At 41.2% G+C, this 27,280-nt stretch overlaps 1 protein-coding gene across 3 annotated transcripts in view; it reads right to left on the reverse strand.

Moving 5' to 3' along the window:
* The window catches only part of ARPC1A (actin related protein 2/3 complex subunit 1A), a 1,267,577-nt gene that overhangs the window by 1,191,318 nt on the left and 48,979 nt on the right, over positions 1-27,280 (reverse strand). For all 3 annotated transcript variants that reach the window (XM_044089354.1, XM_044089353.1, XM_044089352.1), the window contains exon 2: positions 23,268-23,368. In XM_044089354.1, coding sequence (XP_043945289.1) covers positions 23,268-23,331 — 64 coding nt within the window. In that variant the 5' untranslated portion in view covers positions 23,332-23,368. The remainder of the gene's footprint in view (positions 1-23,267; positions 23,369-27,280) is intronic.

Below are 27,280 nucleotides of genomic sequence, written 5' to 3' on the forward strand. Positions count from 1 at the left end.
AAAATCCTTAGGAGGTATTTGCTTCCCACAAGAAATACAATTATTAACTTTTACTGACATCGGTCTGAGGCAAGAAAAGGTTTCCCCAACAGGGTACTTAGCTTTATTGAAAACTTCGGTTCTGAAATTCGAATTGAAAATCTCAGAAGTCGGCCGACTGGCACTTAGCGAACTGCTTTTGCTTCGGGCACCGCGTGGCAAGAGACTGAAGAAAATGGCGTCGGCTGCATCTTATATACCCCTGGCGCAGTGACGTCAGGGAAGAAGCGACAGCAACCGACGCCGGACCAAGACCTTGGAACTCTGGCCGACTGCGGGACCGCCTGACAGCAGGATAACCCAAGTGTAATGACCGCAACAGTGAAACACGACGAACATCATTCCGTTATGAAAATGACCACGAAATAGGCTAGGGGGAAGGAGGGGGGGTTGGTTGCTGGCAAATGAAGTTACCTACTCAGATGGAACGTTATGGTGAGTACATAACTTCTTTATCTGAAGTAGTTAACTTCATTTGATCAGCAACCTGTGGAACAGAGTCCCCAGCTACCAAAAACATGGGAGGTCCTCAAGGAAGGATATTCCGGAGCACTACGGAGCCAAAGGCTGCCCTACCTCTGGATATCAGATCCAGCTTGTAATGAGAAATGAAGGTATGAGAAGAGGCCCAAGTAGCCGCTGAACAGATGTCATCTAAGGGAACTCTTGATCAAAATCCTGCAGAGGTAGCCATAGAACGGGTAGAGTGAGCATGAACCCCAAAGGGTTCTGGCCGACCGGAAGCTGTATACGCATGTAAGATGTATTGGGATATCCATCTAGCTAAGGTAACTTTCGTAACTGGCTTGCCGAAGGATGGCTTAGCGAAAGACATGAAAAGCTGCTCCGATTTGCAAGAAGCAGCTGTCCTGTGCAAGTAAAATTGCAATTGTCTATACACATCCAACAAGTGCAGTCTGTATTCCCCTTTGTTTTGAAAGTTGGGGAAGAAAACAGGCAAATTGATGGTTTGATTGATATTGGCCTCGGAAGCAACTTTAGGCAAGAATGAAGGATTAGTCCTGAGAGATGCTCTGTCCTTCTGGAAGACCAGGTACGGGGTTTTGTACAAAGGGCTTGAAGTTCAGATACCCTTCTAGCTGAAGTAATTGCAATCAAGAAGGCAGTTTTCCAAGATAAGAATTTTAAGTCAACGGAAGCTGCAGGTTCAAAGGGTGGACCAGTTAGAGCCTGAAGAACTAAAGTTAAGTCTCATGGGGGAACCGCATTCTTGACCGGAGGTCTTAACAGAAAGGTGCATTCTTGATCAGAGGTCTTAACAGAAAGGTGCCTTTCAAAAAGGTCTTGCATATCTTAGCGGAAGCTAAGGGTCCAAGGTTGTCCCTGATGTGGAAATGAGAAATGGCAGCCATCTGAACCTTAACAGTAGAATAACTGGCCCCTTGATGGAAAATGTGGGACAAAAATTCAAGAACTGCTGGAATGGGAGCCATAAAAGGGCCCAAATCCCTATGTTTGGCCCAGATGGAAAAACGCTTCCATTTACTCTTGTAGATCTTCCTGGTAGAGGGTTTATGTGCAGATACCAGAATAGATTTTTATGGAAGACAAGATACCGGGAGTCCTAGCCACCAATGGAACTGGATCAACCAAGCCATGAGCTTGAGGTCATCCAGGTTCAGAGTTTGCAATCCCGAAGGATGAGAGATCAGATCCGGAATAGGATCTAAAACCCAAGGAGGAGCTATGATGTGAGACCACAGATACGGGAACCAGATCTGACGAGGCCAGAATGGGGCTATGAGGATTATTTTGCTCCCCAACAGACGAGCTTTCTGCAGAAATTTCGTCATTAGCAGAAGAGGAGGATAAGCATAAAGAAGACCGGGTGGCCAAGCATGAACCAGAGCATCTCTGGGACTCTCCCCCGGTGGGGGAATTAGAGTGAAAAATTTGCTGCATTTTGCGTTTGACGGAGACACAAAGAGATCACAGCAAGGCTGGCCCTATCTGAGGAAGATCTGTTTCGCTACTAAGGGGTTTAGAGACCACTCGTAAGGTGTGAGGATAGAACGACTCAGCTTGTCCGCTAGAATGTTGGACCGACCCGGAATGTGCGTTGCTATCAGAAAGCGGTTGGTGGAAATCGCCCATTCCCAAACTCTCATAGCCTCCCGACAAAGAGGGTAAGACCTGGTTCCTCCCTGTTTGTTGATTACCAAACCACCGCCATGTTGTCTGAATTGCAATACTCCCCGAAGGAAGAAGGCCCTGAAGGGCTTGTAATGCTAAAAGCACCGCCCTCATCTCCAGAACACTGATATGCAGAACGGTCTCGGCAAGGGTCCATGTGCCTTGGACGGTTCTGCCCATGCAATGCCCCCCCCCCGAGGCAAGAAGCGTCCGTGGTCAGCGTGGTTTGGGGTTGAGGCATCACGAACGGTCTCCCCTCCCGAAGCTCTCGGGAATGAAGCCACCAAAGAAGGGAGTTCCTGCAAACCCTGCTTAGGGGAATCGGTGAATCCAATGGGTGTAGGAGGAGGGACCATTGGACCTGAAGGGTCCATTGAAGGACTCTCATGTGCAGCCGAGCAAGAAGTGAAAGGCTGACGGCTGCTGCCATGGATCCTAGGGCTCTCAGGACTAATTCTGCAGGTGGGGCTGGGGACTGTAGGAGTGCTATTACATGGAGTGACAAGGTGCGTAACCTGTCCGCTGTCAGAAAGGCCTTGGACTGAAGCGTGTTTATCCTGGCCCCTCAGAAATCCAGAACTTGAACAGGATGAAGAGTAGACTTCCTGAAATTTATGGTAATGCCTAGGTGATGGGCCAAGAGTAAAGAATAACCCCTGGCTGAACAGAGTAGATGCCTGGTAGGGGCGGTTAGGAGCCAGTTGTCTGGCTGAATTCTCAGGTGGGCTGCCACAACTGCCATGACTTTGGTGAACACCCTGGGGGCTGTGGTGAGGCCGAACAGAAGAACCCTGAACTGATGACTGGCCCCAGCTGAAAGCGGAGAAACCTCCTGGATCGTCTGTCCATGAGAATGTGGTAGTACGCATCCTTGAAGTCTATGAAGCACATCCAGTCGTTCTCCTGCAGAAGGGGGAGAATAGATTGTAGAGTGACCATCCGGAATTTCTCTTTGGCAATGAACAGGTTCAAAGTTGACAGGTTGAGAATAGGTCTCAAGTCCCCCATCTTTTTTGGCACCAAAAAGAACCTGGAGTAATTGCCCAACCTGGACCACTCTGGGGGGACGTGCTGGATGGCCCTTTTTTCTAGTAATTTTTTTTATTTCTGAAGCCACAGCCTCCCTCTGATTGGGTGGGACATCGGGGAGGTGCTTCCCTAACAGGGGAAGATTCAGGAAAGGGATAGAGTAACCTCTGGATATTATTCGGAGCACCCAGCGATCTGTAGTAATTGACTCCCAACTTGCTAGATGCTATGAAAAACGCCCCCCCCCCCCCGACTGCCTCCAGAGGGGGACAGTTGGGCAACCCCTCAGGGCTGCTGCGCAGGTCGGTCGGAGACGGGTTCTCTCGACCCGAAATTCTTTGGCCCACCTCTGCCTCTGGGCCGGTGTCCACCTTGTCCTCCCCTGCCTCTCAAGGACAAAGGGTCCGGAGTGGGACGGGACTGCTAAGACTTCCGGAACCACATCTTCTTTTTGTCATCTCTGGTTCCTTGAGAAGGACCTTTGAGGAGCAGAGAAGTGGATTCCGATGGCAGACAGCGTCTGCCCATCTTTCTTGCTCTGGAGTAGCGTGTCGGATGGTTTTGCCGAATAGCGTAGAACCGTCAAAGGGAGCATTCGCGAACGACGCCTTGAAGGGGTCCGCAAAGTCGCAAAGATGGAGCCAGGCATGGCACCGCAAGGCGACCCCTGCTCCACTGGCTCTAGCCGCCCCCTCTATGGCATGGGAGAGTAGCCGCATAGAAGTGTTAGATACTGACTTTAGAGTAGCCATGCGAGCAGAGAAGGTTCGTTTGTCCTCAGCCACCATGGACTCTGGGGGAGACCCAGCGTACTCTTATCAGATCCCGCTGAAGCCTAATGACGTGTGCCAGATAATTCAGAGCCCTTATAGAAAAGCTGGCTGAAGCAAACATCCGCTTTCCTATGCAGTCCATTGTCCAAGACTCCTTATCAGGAGGATGGACCGAGGAACTTTCTTGTGCCAGTTCCTTCTTGATGGCAGCCGCCACCACCATGGCATCTACCGGGGAACCTTTATTCCACACCGGCTTGTCAGAAGGGGGACTAAGGATTTTATCCGGTCTCCTAGGGATTGGCTCCACAGTATCCGGCTCCTTCCAAGCCCTGGCAGTAATCAAGTCTACCAGAAGGTTGGCTGGGGGGGGACGACACCCAAGAGGTAGATGGGCCTGTGTCAAACACCTCCAGAAACACACACTCATCCGAGGAAGGTTTCTGGGCTGACCACCCCCCTCTTATGCGCAGTATCTCCAAAATGTCTCCAAAGGAGACGTCCTCTGGGGGTGACCTGGGGGAACCTTCCCCTTCTTCCAAGTCAGTGTCCTCCGTGAGGGAACCTTCCCCTTCCTCGAAGTCAGTGTCCTCCGTGAGGGACTCGGGGGAGTCCAAGTGCCTCCGCTTACACTTTCGTTTGTGAGGGACCCTCCTCGGCGTGACTGTCTGAGGAGGGCTCACCAACAGGGTCCTGTTCCTCTACGGGAACTGGGGCGCAGACGCAGGCTGTCCCTGGGGCCAGACGATGGAAGACAGGCCCATATGCGAGGGAGTGAAGGGTGGATCCATAGCACGAACTGGGGACTTCGAACTCAACAGCACCCTCCCCACATCGAAAGCCAAAGGTGAACCACCCTCGCCTGGCTCTGAGAGTAGTCCCCTCGGCTCCGACGTGAGGACCGGTGCTGGAGCCGACGCGATCGGACCCGAAAGGGAAGTGTGCTCCAACAGCAACGGAGCCGAAGACGCACTCACCCCTGTGGATCAGAAGCTGAGGGAGAGCAGGAAGAAGAACCCGGGGGCAAGAGTCCCTCCAGGATTAGCTTGTTCCTCCTGTCCCTCCGAGCCTGGGGGTTAAAGGCCGCACAAATCTGGCAGCCCGATGTTAAGTGGGCTACCCCCAGGCAGAGAATGCACTGAGTGTGGCCATCCACTGCTAACAGCTTATGACCACACTGAGCACATTTTGAAAAAATGGCCTTAAGGCCCTCGGCCATCACACTCAAGCACACACCTTAATACACACAGTAAGGGGAAGGGAAAACACTAATTTACCACTAAAAGTAATTAAAAAATGGTTTAAAACTTAACTACGGGTCCACTACACACACTCGCACACAAAATCCCTATAATTTTAACAAAAAATCTCCAAAATTCCTCTCACCTAAAACGCTAAGAGCTCGTCCCTTATGCTTCAGGAGCCGCGGCAAACAAGATCGGAGGACTGGAGGGAGGTAGCAGGGTATTATGGGTAAAGGGGAGGAGCCGAGAGCTCTGATCTTTAGCTTGGAAAGCTGCCGGCTCGGATCCAGGTCAGATCAGATAACTTCATTGGATCAGCAACCTGTGGGTAACTACTTCAGATCAGTAATTTTAAATGCAAACTGCATTAACAAAGAAAAAACGGACAAAGGCCTAGAGCAAACCGCTCTTCAAATAACGGAGTTATACAATAACGAAAATAGAGGCTAACTCCCTAAAAACCCTATAAAGGGATGTACACCAATTATCAAAATTTTTAAGAAACACTTCCAAAAAAAGGTAAAAAGATAAAGAAATAAGTTCTACTGGCCCGAGCTCTCCATAGACCTTGCGATCAGTTGCAGCGGCAAACTAGATCTGGGACAGGACAGAGAGCATCATGGACAAAGGCCTGGCGTCGAGCTATTCTGACATCTTTCGCTAGTAAAGCGGCCGACTCGGAGCCGATGGCTCAGCTCCAAACTCGCGTGTAAGAATAAACATTGAGATTGAACAACTTCACATTGAAAGTTACAAACCACCAATAGATGTGAATGATTAATCTCCTTCAATATGCAGGACTACAGCAGACAGTAGTAAGGACTTCTTAACACATGAAGCTTTCCCAGTCACCAGCTCTTCCCCCTCTATCCATAATGCTCCAACTTCCAATTCAGATCATGTGTCACTCAAAAATGATGCATAACAGAGAATAGCTAAATAGTATTAAAATAAACAAAAAGCACAGCTGCGCAAGAACTTACCATAACAATAGATGGCCTACTGCTCACTGATGCAGTATTTTTACCAGACTAGTACCTCGGCCGGATACCAGGAAAAAAAACCCTAATATTTGTACGATGCATGTTCGGTCAATTGCATACAAGCTCCTCACACTATCTCCAAGCCAGCACTGGCCTGAAAAAAGACCAAGGAAGAAAAAGGTCGGCTAGGAAGGGCTTGGGTTGAACAGGGTAAGGTAGTTCCCCTCTGAAAATAATATCCTGTAGTGCAGAATGTGCATGTGTGTGTAAGAAAGGGAAAGTGTAAATGCCAACGAGAGGTGAAGGAATAGAAGAAAACAGATATGTGGGAAGGAATACTGCAACAGGAAGCAGTAGGACATTTGCTGTTACAATTAAGTTCTTACACCACTTTACTATGTCCTGATTTACTGTTGCAGCATTCTTAACAGATGGGCAATTCCCAGAATTGTGGAGAAGGAGGGTGGTAGGTAAAAAGAATCCAGAAGGAGAAGGAGTCCAGGAAGAATGCCAAATAGAATGGTTCCGGCAAACACTATCCTTGACCTACAGGAAGTATCCATCTGGTAGTATTCTGTGAAGGTGTGAACAGAGCTTCTAAAATGGACCTGGTGTCAATACCTTTGTAGAAAGCACCCGAGGAAGCTATTGCTCGAGTGGAGTGGGCTTTTGGACAGTAAGGTAGAGTCTTTACATGGTGAGAACAGCAGAAGAAAATAGCCTTTGAGATCTAGGAGACAATAGTTTAGAAACTGGTTGGCCAAATCTGGATTCCATGAAACAAACAAAACAGTTGCTTTTCTTATGTCCCTAGTCTTATCCAGGTAAAACCTCAGCTGTCTGTGGATGTCTAAAAAGTGTAGTATTCTTTCCCCCTACTTGGAGATCATGAAAGAAGGTAGGCAGGTTAAATCGGTTACCTCACAGACACTAGACACAGGGTTTGATTCTCACCTTTGAGGGAAATTGACTAGGCTTAAAGTGGCCCAAAAGGGCAGCTAGCCTAGTACTTGCCTATGAACCTATGAAGTGCCAAGTCACCCAAGCATACTGTAAAGATTCCATGGCTTAGCTAACAGCTTTCTAGGAAAAGTAGAACAGTACTGTCCACCAAAGGCCAAGTGGAAAAGTGAAATGCTGCAATCTATGAAAAAGTCCTGCTGAAAATAAAATTAACATTCAACTGATTTTCCATAGGTGCTCTCTACACTGAATATGTTCAAGCAAAACACGCTACAAGAAAACCCAACCAAGCCAGTACTCACCAAGGACACTTAGTGCAGAATTTAGGGCAGGAGGAGGAGTGTGTGTGCCAGAATTCACTATGGTAGGGCATGTAAGGGAAAATGTCTCAACTACATTTAGAAACCAAAGCTCCATAAGGAATAGAGAAACGAACAGTAACTTACAAAGGACCTCAATCTTGACATCTTAGCTTTGAGGTGCTGAGGTCCAAAGTTCTACAGAGCTGAAACCTGTAAAGTCATAAGAAATTGAAATATTAATAGGTCTTCAAGTAGTGAAAGAATGCTTATTTTAAAGCAGGAGAAATGGGATAGGCAATGGTTAGGTCCTATATGAAGTGAGGAATACAGTCTTACTCCTCCAAGTGTGCAGCATAAGGCAAAATGTAATATGAAGCCATCCAGAGAAATAAATGCTTCTTTGGTAAAGCAGTTATGAATATTACCAATATTTTCATAACTGCATTAACATGAACGCTCTATGGCCTACAGGTGAATATGCCACTGAAACATTAAAGCCCTCATATTTTGCCACTGATACTCTACAAAACATGACATGTTGCTTGGGGAAGTAATAAGGAGTTATGGAAATGGTATTAAAATGAGATATGACATACGTTCATAGGTTGGTAGGCTTGCATAATTTGCATTAATATCACAAAACAGCAGTGAGCGGACCCCGTACTGCTGTACAACACTGGAAAGCTCTTTAAAAGTGAAACAATTGACTTATTGATAGTTCCTTGAGAAAGCATGATAAACCAGTATATCACTCTGTTTGACAGTAGCATTAATCATTGGCGAGTAAAATACCACTTTTTAACACACTTGCAATATAAAATTTACAGTCAGGCAGACTTTTCATAAATACACCAGTGGATACATCTAAAACGGTCACCTTTTGAACTTTTTGTAACCATCACTTTCAGATGCTGCAAAGTATAAGGTGTGCCCTTAATACAGGATTTGTGAGAAAACTCTCAAGAAGCAAGTAGTTTCATTACACAAGACTTAAGCAAGCAATGGGATGACTTAAGTTACTGGAAGAATAGCGAATGCCCTACTGCATAAAGATCTGACAGACATTATACCAAACACACACCTGCAAAGGCAGAGTCCTTGTGGCTCTTGCTGCACTTAAAAGAAAAAAAACTCCTCTTGGCTAAACACTACATTGTACTACACTTTATGGCTTCTTTCTTAATTCTGAGAAAAAAAATGTTAAACACAAAAAGGGGGATGGATCACCCACACAAGACCAACCTCTGAAGATTTGAATGTACTGGGGAGGCCTGCTTGCTCAGTTAGAAGGTTGTTCAGCTGAAGAAGTGTAGGTATAAAGGGTCCTTACCTAGCCATATTAGGACAGGAAACCAGTGTTGAGTAGCCTAAATGGGTGCAAAGTATAATCACCCTTGGTCTTGCGTCTCTCACTTTGTGTACAGCTCTGAACAAACGCACCATCTCTACCTTCACCACATTAACGACTGGAAGAGGGATTTCATTTACCTACTACTTGTGGCTACTGCCTAATGATCTGATAAAGTTGTCCACCATCTAACTGGGATTTGACGAAATACAGAATGTCCGGAGACAAATCCATGACTAACAGGCTAAATCCCAGGCTTTTATGGCTATCCTACAAAAAGGGGTACAGGTGAGTCGTCTCCTCTGTTTATATACCACATGACAGTGTTGGTGTCCCTGGTGAGGTGCAGGGCTCCCAGTCTACAGACTGGTTTAAAGGCTGCTAAGGTTGCAATCATCAGCCCCTTTTTACCATTTTTCTACATGAGGTCAGGGTATCGTGTTAACTATCAGTAACTCTCTCGATTCAGTGCCACACTCTTGCCTTCAACACTCACGCCTGACCGTCGCAGATCCTCTTTCACACAATCCATCCACCTCTTTACTGGATGTCCTCACTTTCTTCTTCCAGTCTGTCCCAAATCTTCCTCACTAGATTGACTTCGCTTTTCTGCACACGTGCACAAACCACCGTAATCTGTTCTCTTTGATCTTTTCTGCAATTGGAGCTACTTTGGCTTCTGCTCTTATGTCCTCATTTCTTCATCTGTCCCACAGTGTGCATCCTATCACCTTTCTCAGGCACTTCATTTCCATCACCTCTAGTTCCTTCAACTGTTCTGCCTTTACTGCCCAGGTTTCTGTACCATGCAGTAGTACTGGTCATACCACTGTCTTGTACACCTTACTTTTCAGCTTCTTTGGCATTCTTCTGTCATAGACTACACCTGATTCTCTATGCCAGTTGCCTGCAGCCCCTGATTCTAGCTTTGACCTCTTCATTCTGACTACCCTTCTCCTCAACCACCCCTCCCACATACTTGAAGTGTTTACTTGCTCCACTATCTTCCCTTCTAGCTCTATTCCCAGCTACCCCAGTTTGCTGCCATTACCACCATCTATTCTGTGCTTTGTTTCATCCCATGTGCCTTCAGATTTGCATTCCATTCTCCTATCCTCTGAAGTTCTAGCTCAGAGTTTGCCTGTACTGCCACATCGTTTGCATACAGCAGCTTTGTTGATCCATCCCCTCCAACCTGTTTGCTGATGTAGTCCATCACCAGTATGAACAGCAGTGGGCTCAGAGCTGAACCCTGCTGTACACCCACACCTACTGGGAACCCCTCTGTGAGACCAAACACTGTCTGTACTTGAGTCACTGGGTCCTTGTACATAGCTTGCACTAATTCTACCAATGTTTCTAGGACTTCAAACTACTGCAGTACTGCCCAGATCAGCTTTCTTGGGACCTTGTCATATGCTTTCTCCAAGTCTAGGAATGCCCAGTTGGACTCTCTTCTCATCTCTAGCTTCTTCTCAAGTATCTGTCTCCATGCAAACATTGGGTCAGTTGTGCTGCATCCTGATCGGACTCCAAACTGCTAATCTCCCATCTTAAATTCTACTACTCTGCTACTCTGCATATCCGTTTATCTATCACCCTTTCCAGAACTTTCATGCAATGTGATAGGAGTTTGATACCTCTGTACTGCCCACAGTTGTGGATGTCCCTTTTGTTCTTTTACACTAGCACGAGATTGCTTATTTTCCCATCATCTGGGATATGCCCTTCTCTCCACACTGCTATTAGTACCCTCAGGAGCCATTTCTCCCCTATCTCACCCAGCATCTTTTATCATATCTGCTATGACCTCTCATCTGAGCCTACTGCTTTCCCTGAATTCATCTTCCTTAGTGCTGTTCTTACTTCTAGGGTGGGCTCCTCTTCTCTCACCGTAGGCTGTTTCTGAGGCAGTACAGCTTCTGTGGGTTTTTCTTCATTCAGAAGCGGCTAGGAATATGTTACAATCACAACCAACATTTCCTTGCTACTGATGTTACCTCCACTGTCAAGGGTTCCAGAGACCATGCACCTTGAGGTTGCAGGCCTACACTCCACAAGCTCTGTCTGAAGTATCCATAGTCAATGAATGGTTTTGTACAAGGTATTTAAAAATGTATCCTTACATTCGTCATAACCTGCAATATAAAAACACCTCACTGAGAAATTTGCTAAGGAATACATGGCATCAATGGCAGTTCCTTCTCTATGGGGTGAGAATGCTGTTCCAATAGATTCTTTAGGCACTGCTAGAATATGCACTAGCGCTCTGGCTAAGAGGACCACTGATGTAGCAGAAGCAATGTACTCTGACCTCAGAAAAATCTTGTGTTGTCAAACTTGTCCTCTGGGACTGTTGGTAGGAAAAAAGTTTCCTGGGATTTGACATGCAAGATCGTAGGAAGACCTTAAAGCAATGGTTCCAGGAAAACAAGTGGCTGTATTCGGATTCAGCAAAGACATGGATTCAACTTAATTTTCCCCTGAAGATCCTCTTTTGACTAAGCTTGAAGCAAGCAGTTGTTCATGTACGGACAGATGAAAATGCACTTGGGCTTCACGAATGCAGCTGCTGCTGCCAAGTCTAAGACCTTGAAACCAAAGAAGACCCAATACGCAAAGTGGGACTGGATATCCTCCCCCCACCCAAAACTTGAGAAACCACTTCTGCTTCTTGCATATTAGAATGCTACTACACATCCTTCAGATCTAGAGTGACCAATTAAGCCTTTGCTTCCGCAATATAAGGTCAGATTTCAATGAGAGCATTCTGAATTTAGGAACCTTTAAGAACAGATTTAACTTTAAGAAATCAAGAACAGACATACAACTTTCAGTATTTTTTGCAACTAGGAAGACTATGGAATAGAACCCCTTTCACTGTTCCTCTACTGGGACCGTTCTATGACCCCCCCCCCCCCCCCGAGTCAGAAGCAGTATAAAGAGTAAAGTCAACTATCTGGTCTACAGAGACGGGTGCAATTCCCAGGAAAGGATCTGATTCAATACTCCAAAGAGACTATGTCAAGCAACATTTTTTGAGATAACGAGTTTTCAGTTTGTCTTTAAAATGGTTACATGGCATCATAGAAGTGGAGGAGTTGGGGTATGCTGAGGTGAGATAATGGGATCGACTGCCTTGATGAAGTCATGACTCTGTGTGTGTTGTGGAACCAATTCCAAAACTCCACCTTGATTTGCTTTTTTGTTTGCCCTGTCATTTCTTTTCAAATGCTCCTTTTATTTTGTCTGCTGACACCTCTTCTGACAAATGCAGAAAGACCACATCTTGGATGAGCAGTTTCTGCTGTACCTACAACTAGGTGAACCTAGAGAGGGGTGAAAAGAACAACTGCACCACCGTTTTCATGGCTTTCACTTTCTCTTCAAGTTTTTTAAAGGCATTCTATGTAGAGGGAGCCAAGCTACAACTAATCTAAGGAAGAATTTAGAAGATGGCCTTCGATAACATCCAATAAAGGTTGTATTCTTAGTGAGGCACACCTCTGACAACCACCCATATATAAGCTGCTGCCATGATCATGCACCAACAGCATCATGCTTACATTTTACTGTACATTAGCACAATCGAGTTGTATGGGCAGTTGTACCTTCATGGTTTAGTCAAGGATCTATCTTTTGTCACATCCTTTATTTGCATAAGCACCTCCACAAAAAATATTCAGCCATTTGGATCTGACAGTTGAGGACCATGAAGACCAGGTTATCTGAGGTGTACAATTTCTTGCCAAATGATACAGTACCCTGCTCTCCCTACTATATGGGAGAGGACCGGGGCCTGAAACAAACAATGAACCCATGGCAGCACCCAAAAACACTACTACTAAATCAATAATCAAGTTGTTACACAGTAAGTGAAAAGCCTTTTTGCCCCTATGATACTTGTCAGCTTTTTAGGAGAGAATTGGGAACCTGGCTCCATGGACAGTGTCATAAAAATTCCTTCAAAACCATGAATCACAGGAGGTATAGCTGTAGCAGGTTTACACACTTCCACACTTAGCAGCACTATCTAGAATTTTTTTTTACCCATTTATTTGTATTTCTTTCGGTAAGCAACCATTTTACAGTGCATTATCACTTTAACATTCTATATCATTTGTCACTTCACTAATGCTTTTCATGCAGTTCTTTTAAAATTGGGTTAAAAATGATTTCACTTCACTGTGAATCTAGCTTCTGATTTGTTTGTTTCAAATGAAACGTCTTTTTATACATGTCATCTCCTATGCCAATAAATGACAAACCATAAACATTTTCACTTGCAAACATTACCACATATAATCTACACAATCACCGATAAACATTACATAGCTCATTCAATTCATGCCTTCCCTTAAACCTCATTCCTCCTCCAAAACATCCCACTTGTACTGTTCCCACAATTCCAATTTTTTTCCATGTAACTTCCTCCTACCATTTTTTAAAGATTCTACTTAACAGTTGTTTTATCTCCGTTACTATATTCACTACTTTTAGAACAGCTGGCTTAGACTTTGATTTCCATTTTCTAGTAATTGTTTTTGATAGCCACCAGAATTAAATTCAAACTAGGGAATTCCAATTCAGTAACAGCTCAAAAATTCATTTCCTTAGAAAAATGGGTAAGCTCATTTGTGTACCTAACAGAGTAGTCTAGGGGAATTTTTAAAGTCTACCAACTCACTACACTACAAAACCAACATTCTACCAACTGCCTCTCTCTTACTCATCACATCTCAAGCATTTGAAATGAAAACCAATGAAAAAATTTACAGAGTCTGCATGGGGGAGAGAAATACATACGCAAACACTTTCTAGAAGATTTAGGATCTTTGCTCGACTTTGTTGCATATTTGGAAGCCAAACATATATCCTCCTATTGTTTCTTTGTGATTTGTTTATCCAGTTTCTCTTCCCAGTCCTTTCTAACCTCTTCGGACTGATTCCGATAGTTATGAAATACTTTGTCCATCATTTGTTAAATGGGTTAGTCCAACTGAACCAAAGGCTCATTTTCAGTTGGGACCAGAGGAGAAAAAGCTCCAAAATAAGCAAAAAATTACATAAATTCAAGACTGTACACATTAAAAAACTGCATAGATTCAAGACTGTAAAAATGAAAAATTACCAGTTACATAGAAGGTTAAAACAAGATAAAATGGCATGTTAATAAAGAACAGCGATAGCCTGGAGTTAATAACAGGAGATGGATATTTTATAAGCCTTACTAATTATCCCTTTTTAACACTAGCTTCTCTTCTAGATTCTACTAAAAACTTTAACAGTGCTGGTCTTTTGCTTAGGATCCTATTATTTTTTCCTCTTTGCCTACTCTGCCTTCCCTATCAAGGGCTGAAATTCTAGCCTGCAGTCCAAGTGAAATTTTGGCATTTTCCCATTTTATTACCTTTCCCTCTCTATATGCTCCCAATACCTTTGTTCCTTTGCCAGTTTGCTCCAGTCTATTCAGCCCCCTTTGGTGTATTCGCTGCACCCCTAATTGCAGTCATACCTACTGGCAGAATCTCCTTTCTCCATTCCTGTATTGGCTTAGTTCTTAGACTACTTTCTGCTACTTTATGAATATAATACTCTATATGGTTAACTTCCTTAAGGATCTGAATCTAAAATCTCAACATCTCCTTGTTTCTTGAGCTTTCCCCAGTTTCATCATAGTCGATTTCCACTCAGAATTATAGCCTTCTGCCTGCGCTATATACGAGTGCCTTAACTGTGTAGCTGAAATGTACACCTTCAAATCAGGTAATCCCAAACCACCTTCTTCTACTGGAAGAATCAACTTACCCCAATTTGACACTTGTCCACTTCTCTTCCAAGATAAGATCCTTCAACTCTATTAACTGCTATCCACAACTTCTTCTCTAACTGATACAAATATGCTAGACGTGTATAAAACTAAAAGGGCTAACACTTTCACTGCTTGTATCTTGCTATCCATAAAACAGAGTTTCGAATTTCTTAGTTTTGTATTAGCTTTCTAGTCTCTTCCCAAATATCCTTTGCTGCCATAACAATCCTTTTTAAACCGTACTCCTAAATGCTTCATTCATCCGTGGTGGTGCAGCGGTAGCTTTGTTGCCTCACAGCAAGAGGTTCTCCCGTTCAATTCTCAGCTGGAGTGCGGGGAGTGCCTTCTGTGTGGAGTCTGCATGTCCTCCCCGAGGGTTGGATGGGCATTCGAAAGACATGCGTAAATGGGCGTGCCTTCGTTGAAGGTTGAACGTTCAAGCTGGCACCTTGGCGTTCATGAAAATCTACTGCCAATCATTAGTGGACCGGAATTCCGCTGTGGCGACCCCTAACAGGGAAAAGCCGAAAGACAAACAACTCCTCCTAAATGCTTCATTGTATCATGTTCCCACGAGTATTGCTGAAACAATTCATCTGTGAGTATCTAGTTTACAGCTGTTGTCTGTTTTATTTTCATTAAATTACGTATCCCATAAAGCTCTGAAACTGTCTCAGAATGTTCTACAACACTAAACTGTCATTCTGTTTTTATCAAGTCTAAAATAACATCATATCCAAATAATGCCAACTTTTCTTTATTACCAAACCAATTATACCCTTCAGTTTCTGAATCCTTTATTTTCTTTACCAGTGGGTTCTAAATATAATGCAAATAAAGGGGAGAGAGGACACTGCTGCCTGGCTCTTCTGCTCAAAGAAGAACTTAACAGGGAAGACCCCCCCCCCAACATTAATTTTCACCTCCAATCCCTCATATATCTTCCTATTTAAATATCACATTTTAATCAGGGAACACAAATAATTGTACTGCCCTACTCAAAATCCCAGCTTACACTGCTGAATGTTTTCTCTGCATCAAAATCCAACAATGGTATTTTCTTAATTCTGCTTCCCTGTGGACAATCATTGCTCCATTAGTGGTGTCAAATGTTTGCCTCTCCTCCACAAAAATAATAGAGGATCCATATCTATGGATTTTGGCATCACCTTTGCCATTCTTTTAGCTATTATAGACAAAAAAGTTTATAACCATAGTTTACAATCAAAATGGGCTTAGGGTCTTTACCATCTTTAGGTATTACAGCCAACGCTGCTTTCTTCCAGGATGTTTGTGCTCCTCATCCTCCTTTTAAAAATACTGTTTAAGCAAAATCTCCCAGAACGTTATCATTTTCTTCCCAACTAACTTCCAAACTTCAACAGGAATACCATACATTCCCGGAAGCTTTCCTGTAGATTGGTTATACATGAGCATTTTTCTTCTCCCCTCCCATCCTAACTGTTGGTAATTGATCCTCATCTACCTCTAACCTTGGCATATTTAATTCTTCCCTAAACATTTCCATTTGTACTTTTTTCTTGATTTCCAGATTTCACTGCTTATACATATTTTCATAAAATTTCTGAAATATTTCTAATGCCTCTACATGATCTCTGGTTATTTTTCTTGTTAAAGGCTCCCTAAGCTTGATAACAACTCTTTCTACTTTCTGTTGCCTAAGCAGTTCAGCTAAAAGCTTTTCCACTATGGAATTATCAAAAACAGTTGCTTAACAGCAATCTTACTAAACGCATTCATATTAACTGAGGTTGTCCCTTATTTTTCTCCTTAGCACTCTACAATTGTGCCTTTTCTTCTTATGCGACATCCCCCCTATTCTGCAATACTTTAAACTTTGTCAGTCCCGCTAAATAATTCTCGTTACTTCTTAATCATGTTTTTCTTTTTATTTCCACCCTATTTTTAAACTTGACTTAATGAAATTTACATCTTCCTTAACACCACCTGAATCATTTCTACTACCCATGCCTTAAATTCCTCTCCAACGTACAGGTGGGGAAAACACCAGTGTCTCATTTTTATTTCATTACACTGTTTAAGTTATTATTGGCACATGATCTGAAATACATATTGGATGCATACCCAATTTCCACCAATATTACTATTAAGCAACATGATGGCTATACTGAGTCACATCTAAGGTTAACCAGTGAAATACAGTAACTAAACAGCTGCTATTCACTAGTCTCTATTCTCTTTCTTAACAGTGAAGGGGTTTGGTGATGGGTATTTATTTAAACAGTGGATAATGGGTATTGACTGTGTTTATGTAATGTTAACTACCTCTTGCATGTCACACTTATTTTCTTATGTTATTCTCTGATACCACTGTGTCCTCTATTTGCAATGCTTTTCTCTTGTGAGCGGACATTTTTAAGTTTTAGACTGCACTTGCATGGACCTAAATGACAAAGTTTCTTTGAATGAAAACTTTCAATTTAATGCACATGTTCCAATGAAATCTAACTTCTGTCCAGCCTAACCCAGTTTCTATACCTTGGGGAATACGTAAATTCTCTTCTGAACTGCTACTATTGAACTCGCATCTTCTGTACCAAATATTTACATACATTTCTTCAAAAAATCTATCCTCTTTTCTTAAATGGTCTCCTCTAGGCCCCCAGATGCATCCTTCTTGTTGCAAATAAAATTTAAGTCCCCACATACAAGTAATATTCCCTGGTGAAAGCGGATTATTTCCCCCAAAATTTTCTTGCGCATGACTGTAACAGTTTAGTTAGAATATAAAAAATGTGCCAATGTAATCATCTTCTCTTGCCAGTAGCCCCTTAGGGGGGAAAAAAATAAAAGATAATTGTAGATTTGTAGTACTACCACTGCTGGAGCTCTTCTCACAATTAATACAAGTACTCCACTTTGTCTTTGTCCCAGATATTCTGCTGAGTAACAATCCTGAAATCCTTTATCAAATTCACATGCTCACTTCTTTCCAAATGTGTCTCCTGTTGCATAGCTATTTGCATTCTTAATTTTATTTAATATGGTTCACTACCTTTTTTTGTATAGATCCGTGAGACCATTTATAATTTAAAGATAATATGAAAAGTGTCATTATGCTAATAAGTTATTATTCCCACCAGTTATATACAACGGCTTTTTTTTTAAATGCCCAGTTTTAATTTTTGTGTTACATGCACACACTAATGTTTAGCAGGTTGATCTTTTATATAATTGCAATAGGTTCAAACGGGTGTGACAAGAAACAAGAGTGAGGGTTTTCATTAAAAAAAAAAAAAAACAGAACCTACTAATTTAACACAAACGCACACAATTGTATACATCTTCAAGTAATGGAGTTTAACTCTCCTATTAGGAACAACTGCCTTAGACTGACAGCCACACTCATAGCCTTGAATTACCTTGCCTACATCTCTTTTTCTCAAAAAACACCTCCAATTCCCATCTGAAGTGCGCTCTCATGGGAATGAAGGTACCTCCAAATAAGACTCTCTCCAAAAGTGTAGCCTAAAGAGACAATCACCTCAACATAAAAGAGTTATATCCACCAGCAGACTGCCTTTTGTGAAGTGTAAGCAAAATTTTCTTCAGAGAATTTCTCCTACTCCATCTGTGGAACAAGTCCTCTCTTCTTTCAAAAGGGCTGACTGAAAGCTGCTTGCGAGTTCTGCCACAAACAAGAGTTCCTCTAACCAAACAACATGTGCACATATTGCAGGCTCTCTACTTTTTTTTAAGAATCTGGGTAGAAAACTGGGAAATTGATGGCTTTAACCCAAGGTAAACTCTGTTGTGCTAAATGTGGTTTCAGAGGGATTTGTTCTCAATATAACACTGTCAGTGGAATATGAAGTAAGGCTCACCCATCATGAGAGCTTGAAACTCATACTTTTCCTGAAGATGTCACAACAATGAAAAGTATAGCTTCCCAAGTAAAGGGCCCAAAATCAACTTGATGAGCAGTTCAAAAGTTAACAGGCATTTCTCCAGCAAAGAAGAGATCCCAAGAAGGAGAAGAATGTTTACAGGTGGGTTCCGGTGTAAAGTTCACTTCAGCAACTGTTAGATCACAAACCGAGAAGAAAAGAAAGGACTGAGACAAGCTGAAATGGCTGAAAGATAAAACTTTATAAAAGGAATAGAGAGGCCAGGGGAAAGCAACTCAAATATTTGAGCACTAGTGGTACAAAATCCCTGACAATCATTTGGTTATTGCCTAGGCACCCACTACAAAACAGATTCCACTTAACAGGATTTTCTAGTTTTAGTTTTTCTTGCTTCCTTTAGTACTTACTGCACATATTCATGAAATAAGTGCCTGAAAGCTATTTGAACTGAATCATCCAGGCAGCAAATTGTAATGGAGATACTTATCTAGCAAACGCCCACATCTTATGCGAGAATATCCAGTATGAAGAGGCTTAAGGCAGTTGCCCCCTTCTTATGGAATTGGCCAAGGGCAATTAATGTTGCCGGACTCTTTCTGAATCTTCAGAATTACCCTAGATATCAGTGGAAAGGAACAAAAAGGGGCATTGCCATCCATGGAAATAAAAATGCATCTTTTTCTAGGTTTGCTTGCAAGGAATCCTGGTGAAGAATTTGTTTAGTTATGTTTTGAAAGCAGACAAACATTTATGTAAGGTGCTCTCCACAACTGGATAACTTTCTGGAAGATCACGTCATTCAATGTCCATTTGTGAAGATTAGTCCTGGTCCTGTTCAGCTGGTCTATCACTATGCTTTGTTCGGAGAGAATGCAAGATGCTTGGATAGTAAAGGAAGGCTGTAAAGCTATCTTCTAAGCATTTATAGCCAGACTTCACAATGGGGTATAGCCTTGTGCTGCCCTGCTCGTTTACATACCACATCACTGTGGCTTTGTCAGTAATCACTTGTAGAGGTCCTAGTAACCAGAGGTGATGATGACATTTCAAGGCATTGATCACAACCAACACCTCCTTTCTACTGATATGCTTTGGTCTGTGACTGACTCCAGAGACTTTACACCTTTACTCCCATGGAAACTGCTTCTCAAGCAACATCTGAAGAGTTTGTAGCGAGTTTCTCTCCCCAAACCAGAGAACAGAAACCTGGGTTCAGCTAAATTTTATGTCTCCACCGATGTAGTTCCATTTTTGGAAAGCCCAAAACTGGAATGATCCACAGGATGTAAATGCTGGGTCCATGTGCATTTAGAAATCACTGCATCCTTCTCATGTGTAACCTGGCTACAGGAACCATGAGAATTTTAGAAGCCATGAACTCTAGGATCCTGAGACATTCTCCTGCAAAAGTCAGACTAATTACAAAAGTTCAAGAAAGATTCCAGATAAAAATTCCACCTTTTCTTTTGTCAGTCAGGCCTTTTGAAAATAGGTAGCTAGAAGGCAGCCAAGAAACACAATCCTATGAGATAGGGTCATGGTGGATTCTGCAACATTTATCTGGAAACACAGATTGATCAGAAGAGACACAGGTTAATAACGCTTGATATCTGGATGAAGTCTTTGCAATGACAAGCAAGTTGTCTAAATAAGGAAATACATGAATGTCAGTCTGTAATGGGCTAATGACTGAGGTTAGACATTCTGTGAACACCCCTGCAGCTGTAAATAATCCAACGGGTAATACAGAGAACTGATGTGAAATACAAACAGATACCCTTAAACATTATATGAAGCCCATGGCTATAGGAATGTAATAAGCAACCTTTCAGTCCACTATTAAAATTTAACAGATGGGAGTAACGACAAGTAACAGGTTCTTTAAGGGCAACATTTTCAATTTCCGTGCATTCATGTACATGTTTAGAAATGATCTAGTACTGATCACTAAGAAACTTCTTTCTTTGGTACCAGAAACATTCTGGAATAGAAACCATTCCCCCTTTAACTTAACTTACAGGCACTGGTTCTAAGACTCCTTCGCATTTACTGGCTGATGAAACTGAAGAAAATATTCTCTTTGGTTGACAGGGTAGAAATTCCCCATACAAAGAAGCCTTTTATATCCAGTGCCATCTCTGACCCTTCAGCACCCTTTTTAATGTGCAAAAGGTTGAGATGATCTTTTGCCATTGAGGGATGTTGAGGATCAGCTGCTGGAAAACGTATGTGAAGATAATGGCAAGAGGGGAAATAATGCTGGCAGTCATTTAGTACTGTTGGTCTGTCCCTTTTTTCCTGAAAGGACTCCTGTCTCTTACATTTATGTCCCCCCCCCCCCCCCGGCATATCCGTTTAGCTCCTTGTTTGCCAGAATACGACTGGTTTTGCTTCTTTGGCTTTATAGTGAAAGGAGACCTAAAATGTTTGCATTGGGGGACACAGTGGACATGAAAACTCCTTGAATCAATTTCCCTCTTTCATCAAACTGAGAACATGGGTAGCAGAATAACCAACAATACCTCCATGTCTAAAGCAGAATCTAAAATTTCATATTTTACCTCATCAGCAAATTTTTTGGTTATGTACTCGGGCAGAACTCCAACACTGAAGCAGTAAACAGTGGCTCTAGACACACACTCTCACACTCTTCAAAGCATATTTAGCTATCTGGGACAAGGTAGAAACAGTTCGATTCAGAAAAGAGCCCTCTGTTGGAAAGGAGGTAGCAAATTCCCTCGGAATGTCCATATAACAAAGCATAAATTACTACAGTTATGCCTAATAACTGGAGTTCTAAAAAGCTAAAGCAGAATAAAACAGTCCGTTATGTATGCAATCAAACACCTTGCCTTCTTTGTCACTAGGATCAACCTACTGTCAGCAGGTAAAGCAGTGGATACAGACGCTGGGTCTGATCCAAGGTGAGGGAAAAGTCATTATTAGCCTTTTACAGCATTGATCACAGCCAACAACTCTGACATTTATGTGGTTATGTCTGTACTACTAGTTCCACAGACCTTGCACTTTCACTCCTTTTGATACAGCCCCTCAAGCAAAGTCTAAAACATCTATTGCAACAGACTGAGAATGAGGCAAAGGGACAAGGAGACCTGGGTTGTGAGACAACTGGTCCACCCATCACATTAACTCTGTTCTTACAAATCCCAGCACCAGAAGCTGAAAAGATAAGACTAAGTCTAACATTACCATGACCCTCCAAGACATGTGCTCCATAACTGGAGCAAACTGGGAAGTTTGCTTTACTGGATGAGGAGGAATCCCATGAAAAAGTGGAAGGGCTCTCACTGCCATCTGTACCCCTACTGGGTGACTCTCAGAAACCATTTGTCTGAGAAAACCCGATACTTGGGGAAGATGAAGTCCTAGACTGAGGGATAAATTAAGGGATTGATCGGGGGGGGGGGGGGCTTAAACAGGCAACTAGTCATTCTGACATTTTGATTACTTGGTGCCAGAAGGTTCCCCCTTTTTTCTTTGAGCGTCTCTGCCATTACTACCTAAAATTCTGTTTGAACTTTGCTGAAACTGCTTATTTTGCTTCTTGAAAAAAAGGGTCCTATATTAGAAAGTGTTTTTAATGAACTAAGAAAATGGGGGGGGGGGGGTGAAAGATTAAGCTAACCCTTGACTCAATTTCCCTCTTTCATCAAATCATTCAAGGACTTCAGTGGCAGAAGGGCCAAAGAGAACATATTTGTCAAGGAGAGAATTAAACATTTCAGCTTCAACATCTTTTATTAAGTTTTATGAAAGTAACCAAGCAAACCTCCTAACTGAATCAGTAGCAGCGGTTCTGGATACAGCATCTGCAGAACCTTAAGAACACTTTAAAGAGTATTTGGTTACTTGACAAGCAGACAGCTAAGGAATTCAACAAACTCAAACTTTGAAAAAGGAAGGTTAATCGTTAAAAATTTTTCTTTATTGTTCTCTCTTAACAACACAAGAAAATTAAACACAACAGCCTAGCAGTTCAAAATTCTAACAGTTGAAATACAAGAACAAACAGTCTCAAAATCTATTAAAAAAGTTTCCCATCCTTGTCAGACAGAATGGGGTTAGCATTCACAATCTGTTTAATAGTAGACTACTTTGATAAAATAATAATAAAACTGTGTGATAAGGAAACATATCTTTATGTTTAAGGTACTCTGTATAAACTATCAAACCTTATAGAAAGAGAAGGCTGACCATCAGACAAGCTACAAGCTGTTGAGAAAACATACCACAAACTGACAAAACAGGAGGGAGAGCTGCAGGCTAAGGAAAATTCCATGGCAACAAATAGTACTACTTCTGCTGGCAGAGAAGGATTTCATTTGGTTTCCACTGAAACTGATCTTTCATTTTGTCTATAGTTTTAGAGAACGGCAATCCTTCTAGAGGGAATTTGAAGAAACACTTCTCTCAGAATTAGAACCTTCAGTTTGACTAGAGTCCACTGAATAAAACAATAAAACACTCCCCCTTTCAGCCTCTGCTCTTATGACTGGGAATCGCTGATCCACACACATATAATATATATATATATATATATATATATATATATATATATATATATATATATATATACATATATATATTCTCTAGGTCACTTCGTGCAATGTAAAATTTAATGTCAACCTGGACAGATTAAGAAAGGGAAATTTACTCTGAAGAGCATAACTGATGCTATCTACTAGTATCTTACAAATAACAGTACTTACGAGTGCGATCTCTGTTCCAGGCATGGCAAGTGATTGGTTCTAACAAGAACTGATGGAGGGACATTCTGATAAAAGGTTTCTGAGGCTAGCAAACCAATTATCTGCAGGAAGAGAAAGCAGTAATCAGAAATGCATACTACCCAAATAAAACAAGAACAGCAAAAAGAAACTGGTACAAATTTTTTCCTAAACATAACTGCAGTAAACAATTAAAAAGCCCCAAACCACACATGAATATTAATGGGAAAGAAACTAAGACACAAAAAGCAGAAATTTGAATTGTAAAATTTGAATTGTAAAATGAAGTCTGGTCACCACAGCCTGAATACGTTTCACTTAAGGGTCAGCATTACAGTTTTATTCACCAAATTCACGCTTTCGATTTGTACCATATATCCTTTGTTTAATATTTTATTTTACAAAACCTTGCCTCTGTGTATTAAGTAAACTTAAAAGCCTTCACCAAGGGCAAAGCATAATCCACACAAAAATACAGCAAAACAAACCCAAGTGAAATCACGCTTCACCACTTCTTAAAACAGTCTGTTTCCAAGTTTAAAAATCTAAACTAGTCCAGTTACAACTCCCTTACAACTTTCCCCTGTAAAAATATAAATGTGTAAATAAAACTGGTTGATGGCAGAACTTAAAAGAACTAAAAGCATTCCTAACATGTGGCCTTTTACTCACCACTGGCTGTGATGCATCCTAATTTTTTTTAGCAATGAGTACCCACTGTGTATGAGTATTTCTCTTGAAGTGTAGCATCAACATCATAACATGAGCACTTCCTAAAAGTCGGAATTGGCAGATGCCATCTTCAGTTTATGCAGCAAGTAAAATACAGTTAGTTGTGAGAAAGTACAGTTGTGTATACTTACCATAAATGTAGATGTTAAAGAGTGTATTCACTGTTGCAGTTATTACATTATGTAATCTGCTGGCCCTCAATCGGCCTGAATATCAAAGTCTTGGGTCCTGCGTCAGTTGCTGTCTCCTCTTCCATGACGTCAGGTCGTCAGGGGTATAAAACATGCAGCCGATGTCATTTTCTTTAGTTTTTCTTGCCCCAGATGTCAGGTGCACCCCAAATGGGGAGCAAAAAAATAAATAAATAAAAATGCAATTGTAGGTAAAAACAAGGTTACCTGACAAGCAAAGCACCCTCAAAACGAAAAAATATCAAAATGTAGTCCAAAAGTGAGGAGTGCACCAGGCTGCAAATAAATCTCACCAAATCTTCCACAGACTGTCCTTTATTAAGACAAACAGGTAAAAAAAGAGACAGGTAAGCGCTTTCGCGTTGGTGTAACGCTTCTTCAGACCTTTAAAGATGTATGAATAATGCATCCCTTTATATACCATAGTACATTGCACCTTAATTGATTAAAGACCACAAGGTGTAATTGATGTAATTAGTGATGCTTACAAATTCAAACAAGTCTGAGTATAAATGTCTTACTAAATTCTACAAAGCTTATGAAAGCACATACAATAGACTTGTGAAAACACACATAAATAAACTCATAAGTTAAAACACATATGTTAAAACATATATTAAAACATATATTAAAACATATATATTAAATACATAATATAAATGTATAAAATTCAGTGGTTCAAGGGTCTACTGGCTAGAAAGGGTTTGAGGATATCTTATCATTAAGCCCATAAAATGGGCTTGTAGCCTAAGAATCCATTTGTTCTCTATCCCTTCTGTGTGGCTTTTAATGTTACCTAGCCTATTAGTTCTTGTTAAAGTCTCAAGGACCATGAATTTAAAACAATGTGAAGATCCTTTATCTAAAACATGTCGTGCTAGGGCATTTGTTGTATTCTGTTTATCAATTGCATAGATGTGTTCTCTTATTCGCTCACGTAATGTCCTATTGGTTTTACCAACATAAAAAAGTGTACATTGTTGGCATTGAGCGAGGTATATAACATCTCTAGTTTTACAACATGCATATCCCTTGAACAAATATTCACGTCCTGTGTGTGGATGTATGAATTTATCAGTTGCAACTATATATTTGCATTGCTTACAAGTTAAACATGCAAAGGTTCCTGTCTTATGTGGAAAAATATTGACCTTGTTAAGGTTTTCATAACATAGTCTCCTATCTAGGGACTTCATGTTTCTATAAGATATAGTTGGTCTAGTATCAACTAAGTCTTTTATTTTCTCATCCATCAAGAGTAATTTCCAATTGTCTCCTATAACCTGCCTTACTTGATTATTGATATTAGTATAAGGAATAATCAGTCTGTTTACTGCTGGGGGATTGGTTTTGCTGTTCAACCCATCATTATCATCTACTCTCCTTAAAAACGGAGTGCCCTTACCTACTCTGTGAATATCCCCATGAATTAGTGCTTCATGTACTTCTGTCTCTTTATAGCCCCTTTCTAAAAAATTCTTTTTAAGTATAGTCTTCTGTTTATTAAAAGTAGACTCTTGAGTAGTCAATCTAGAGGCCCGTAACATTTGGTTCTTGGGAATGTTTTTGTGTATATGTTTGGGATGCATGCTGCTGCGGTGCAGTAAGTTGTTTTTCCAACATGTCTTCCTAAATAACTCTGTGTCTATACCATTGGTTCCTTTAGTTAGCTTAACATCCAAAAATACAATCTCCAAAACAGAGTAACTGCATTCAAAATTCAAAAAATCAGTAGTGGCATTCAAGTATCTAACAAAGTCTGTTAGTAATGTAACTGATCCCCCCCATACAATACACACATCGTCAACAAATCTACTGTAATGTTTTAAGTGTTGACAGTATAAAGCATGATTAAATACATAAGTGTCTTCCCATTGTGCCAACACCAAATTGGCATAGGTGTTGGCACAAGGGGTCCCCATGGCTACCCCCTTGGTTTGCAAAAAATACTTATTGTCATATAGCAGAACATTGTTCTCAAGAACTAATTCTTTTTTCTCGTTTTAATTCTCGTTTTTAAGGAGAGTAGATGATAATGATGGGTTGAACATCAAAACCAATCCCCCAGCAGTAAACAGACTGATTATTCCTTATACTAATATCAATAATCAAGTAAGGCAGGTTATAGGAGACAATTGGAAATTACTCTTGATGGATGAGAAAATAAAAGACTTAGTTGATACTAGACCAACTATATCTTATAGAAACATGAAGTCCCTAGATAGGAGACTATGTTATGAAAACCTTAACAAGGTCAATATTTTTCCACATAAGACAGGAACCTTTGCATGTTTAACTTGTAAGCAATGCAAATATATAGTTGCAACTGATAAATTCATACATCCACACACAGGACGTGAATATTTGTTCAAGGGATATGCATGTTGTAAAACTAGAGATGTTATATACCTCGCTCAATGCCAACAATGTACACTTTTGTATGTTGGTAAAACCAATAGGACATTACGTGAGCGAATAAGAGAACACATCTATGCAATTGATAAACAGAATACAACAAATGCCCTAGCACGACATGTTTTAGATAAAGGATCTTCACATTGTTTTAAATTCATGGTCCTTGAGACTTTAACAAGAACTAATAGGCTAGGTAACATTAAAAGCCACACAGAAGGGATAGAGAACAAATGGATTCTTAGGCTACAAGCCCATTTTTATGGGCTTAATGATAAGATATCCTCAAACCCTTTCTAGCCAGTAGACCCTTGAACCACTGAATTTTATACATTTATATTATGTATTTAATTTATATGTTTTAATATATGTTTTAATATATGTTTTAACATATGTGTTTTTAACTTATGAGTTTATTTATGTGTGTTTTCACAAGTCTATTGTATGTGCTTTCATAAGCTTTGTAGAATTTAGTAAGACATTTATACTCAGACTTGTTTGAATTTGTAAGCATCACTAATTACATCAATTACACCTTGTGGTCTTTAATCAATTAAGGTGCAATGTACTATGGTATATAAAGGGATGCATTATTCATACATCTTTAAAGGTCTGAAGAAGCGTTACACCAACGCGAAAGCGCTTACCTGTCTCTTTTTT

This window comes from Protopterus annectens, chromosome 12.part0 (assembly GCF_019279795.1).
Source record: "Protopterus annectens isolate FY-2018-M chromosome 12.part0, PAN1.0, whole genome shotgun sequence".
In the NCBI taxonomy this organism is placed as follows: domain Eukaryota; kingdom Metazoa; phylum Chordata; order Ceratodontiformes; family Protopteridae; genus Protopterus; species Protopterus annectens.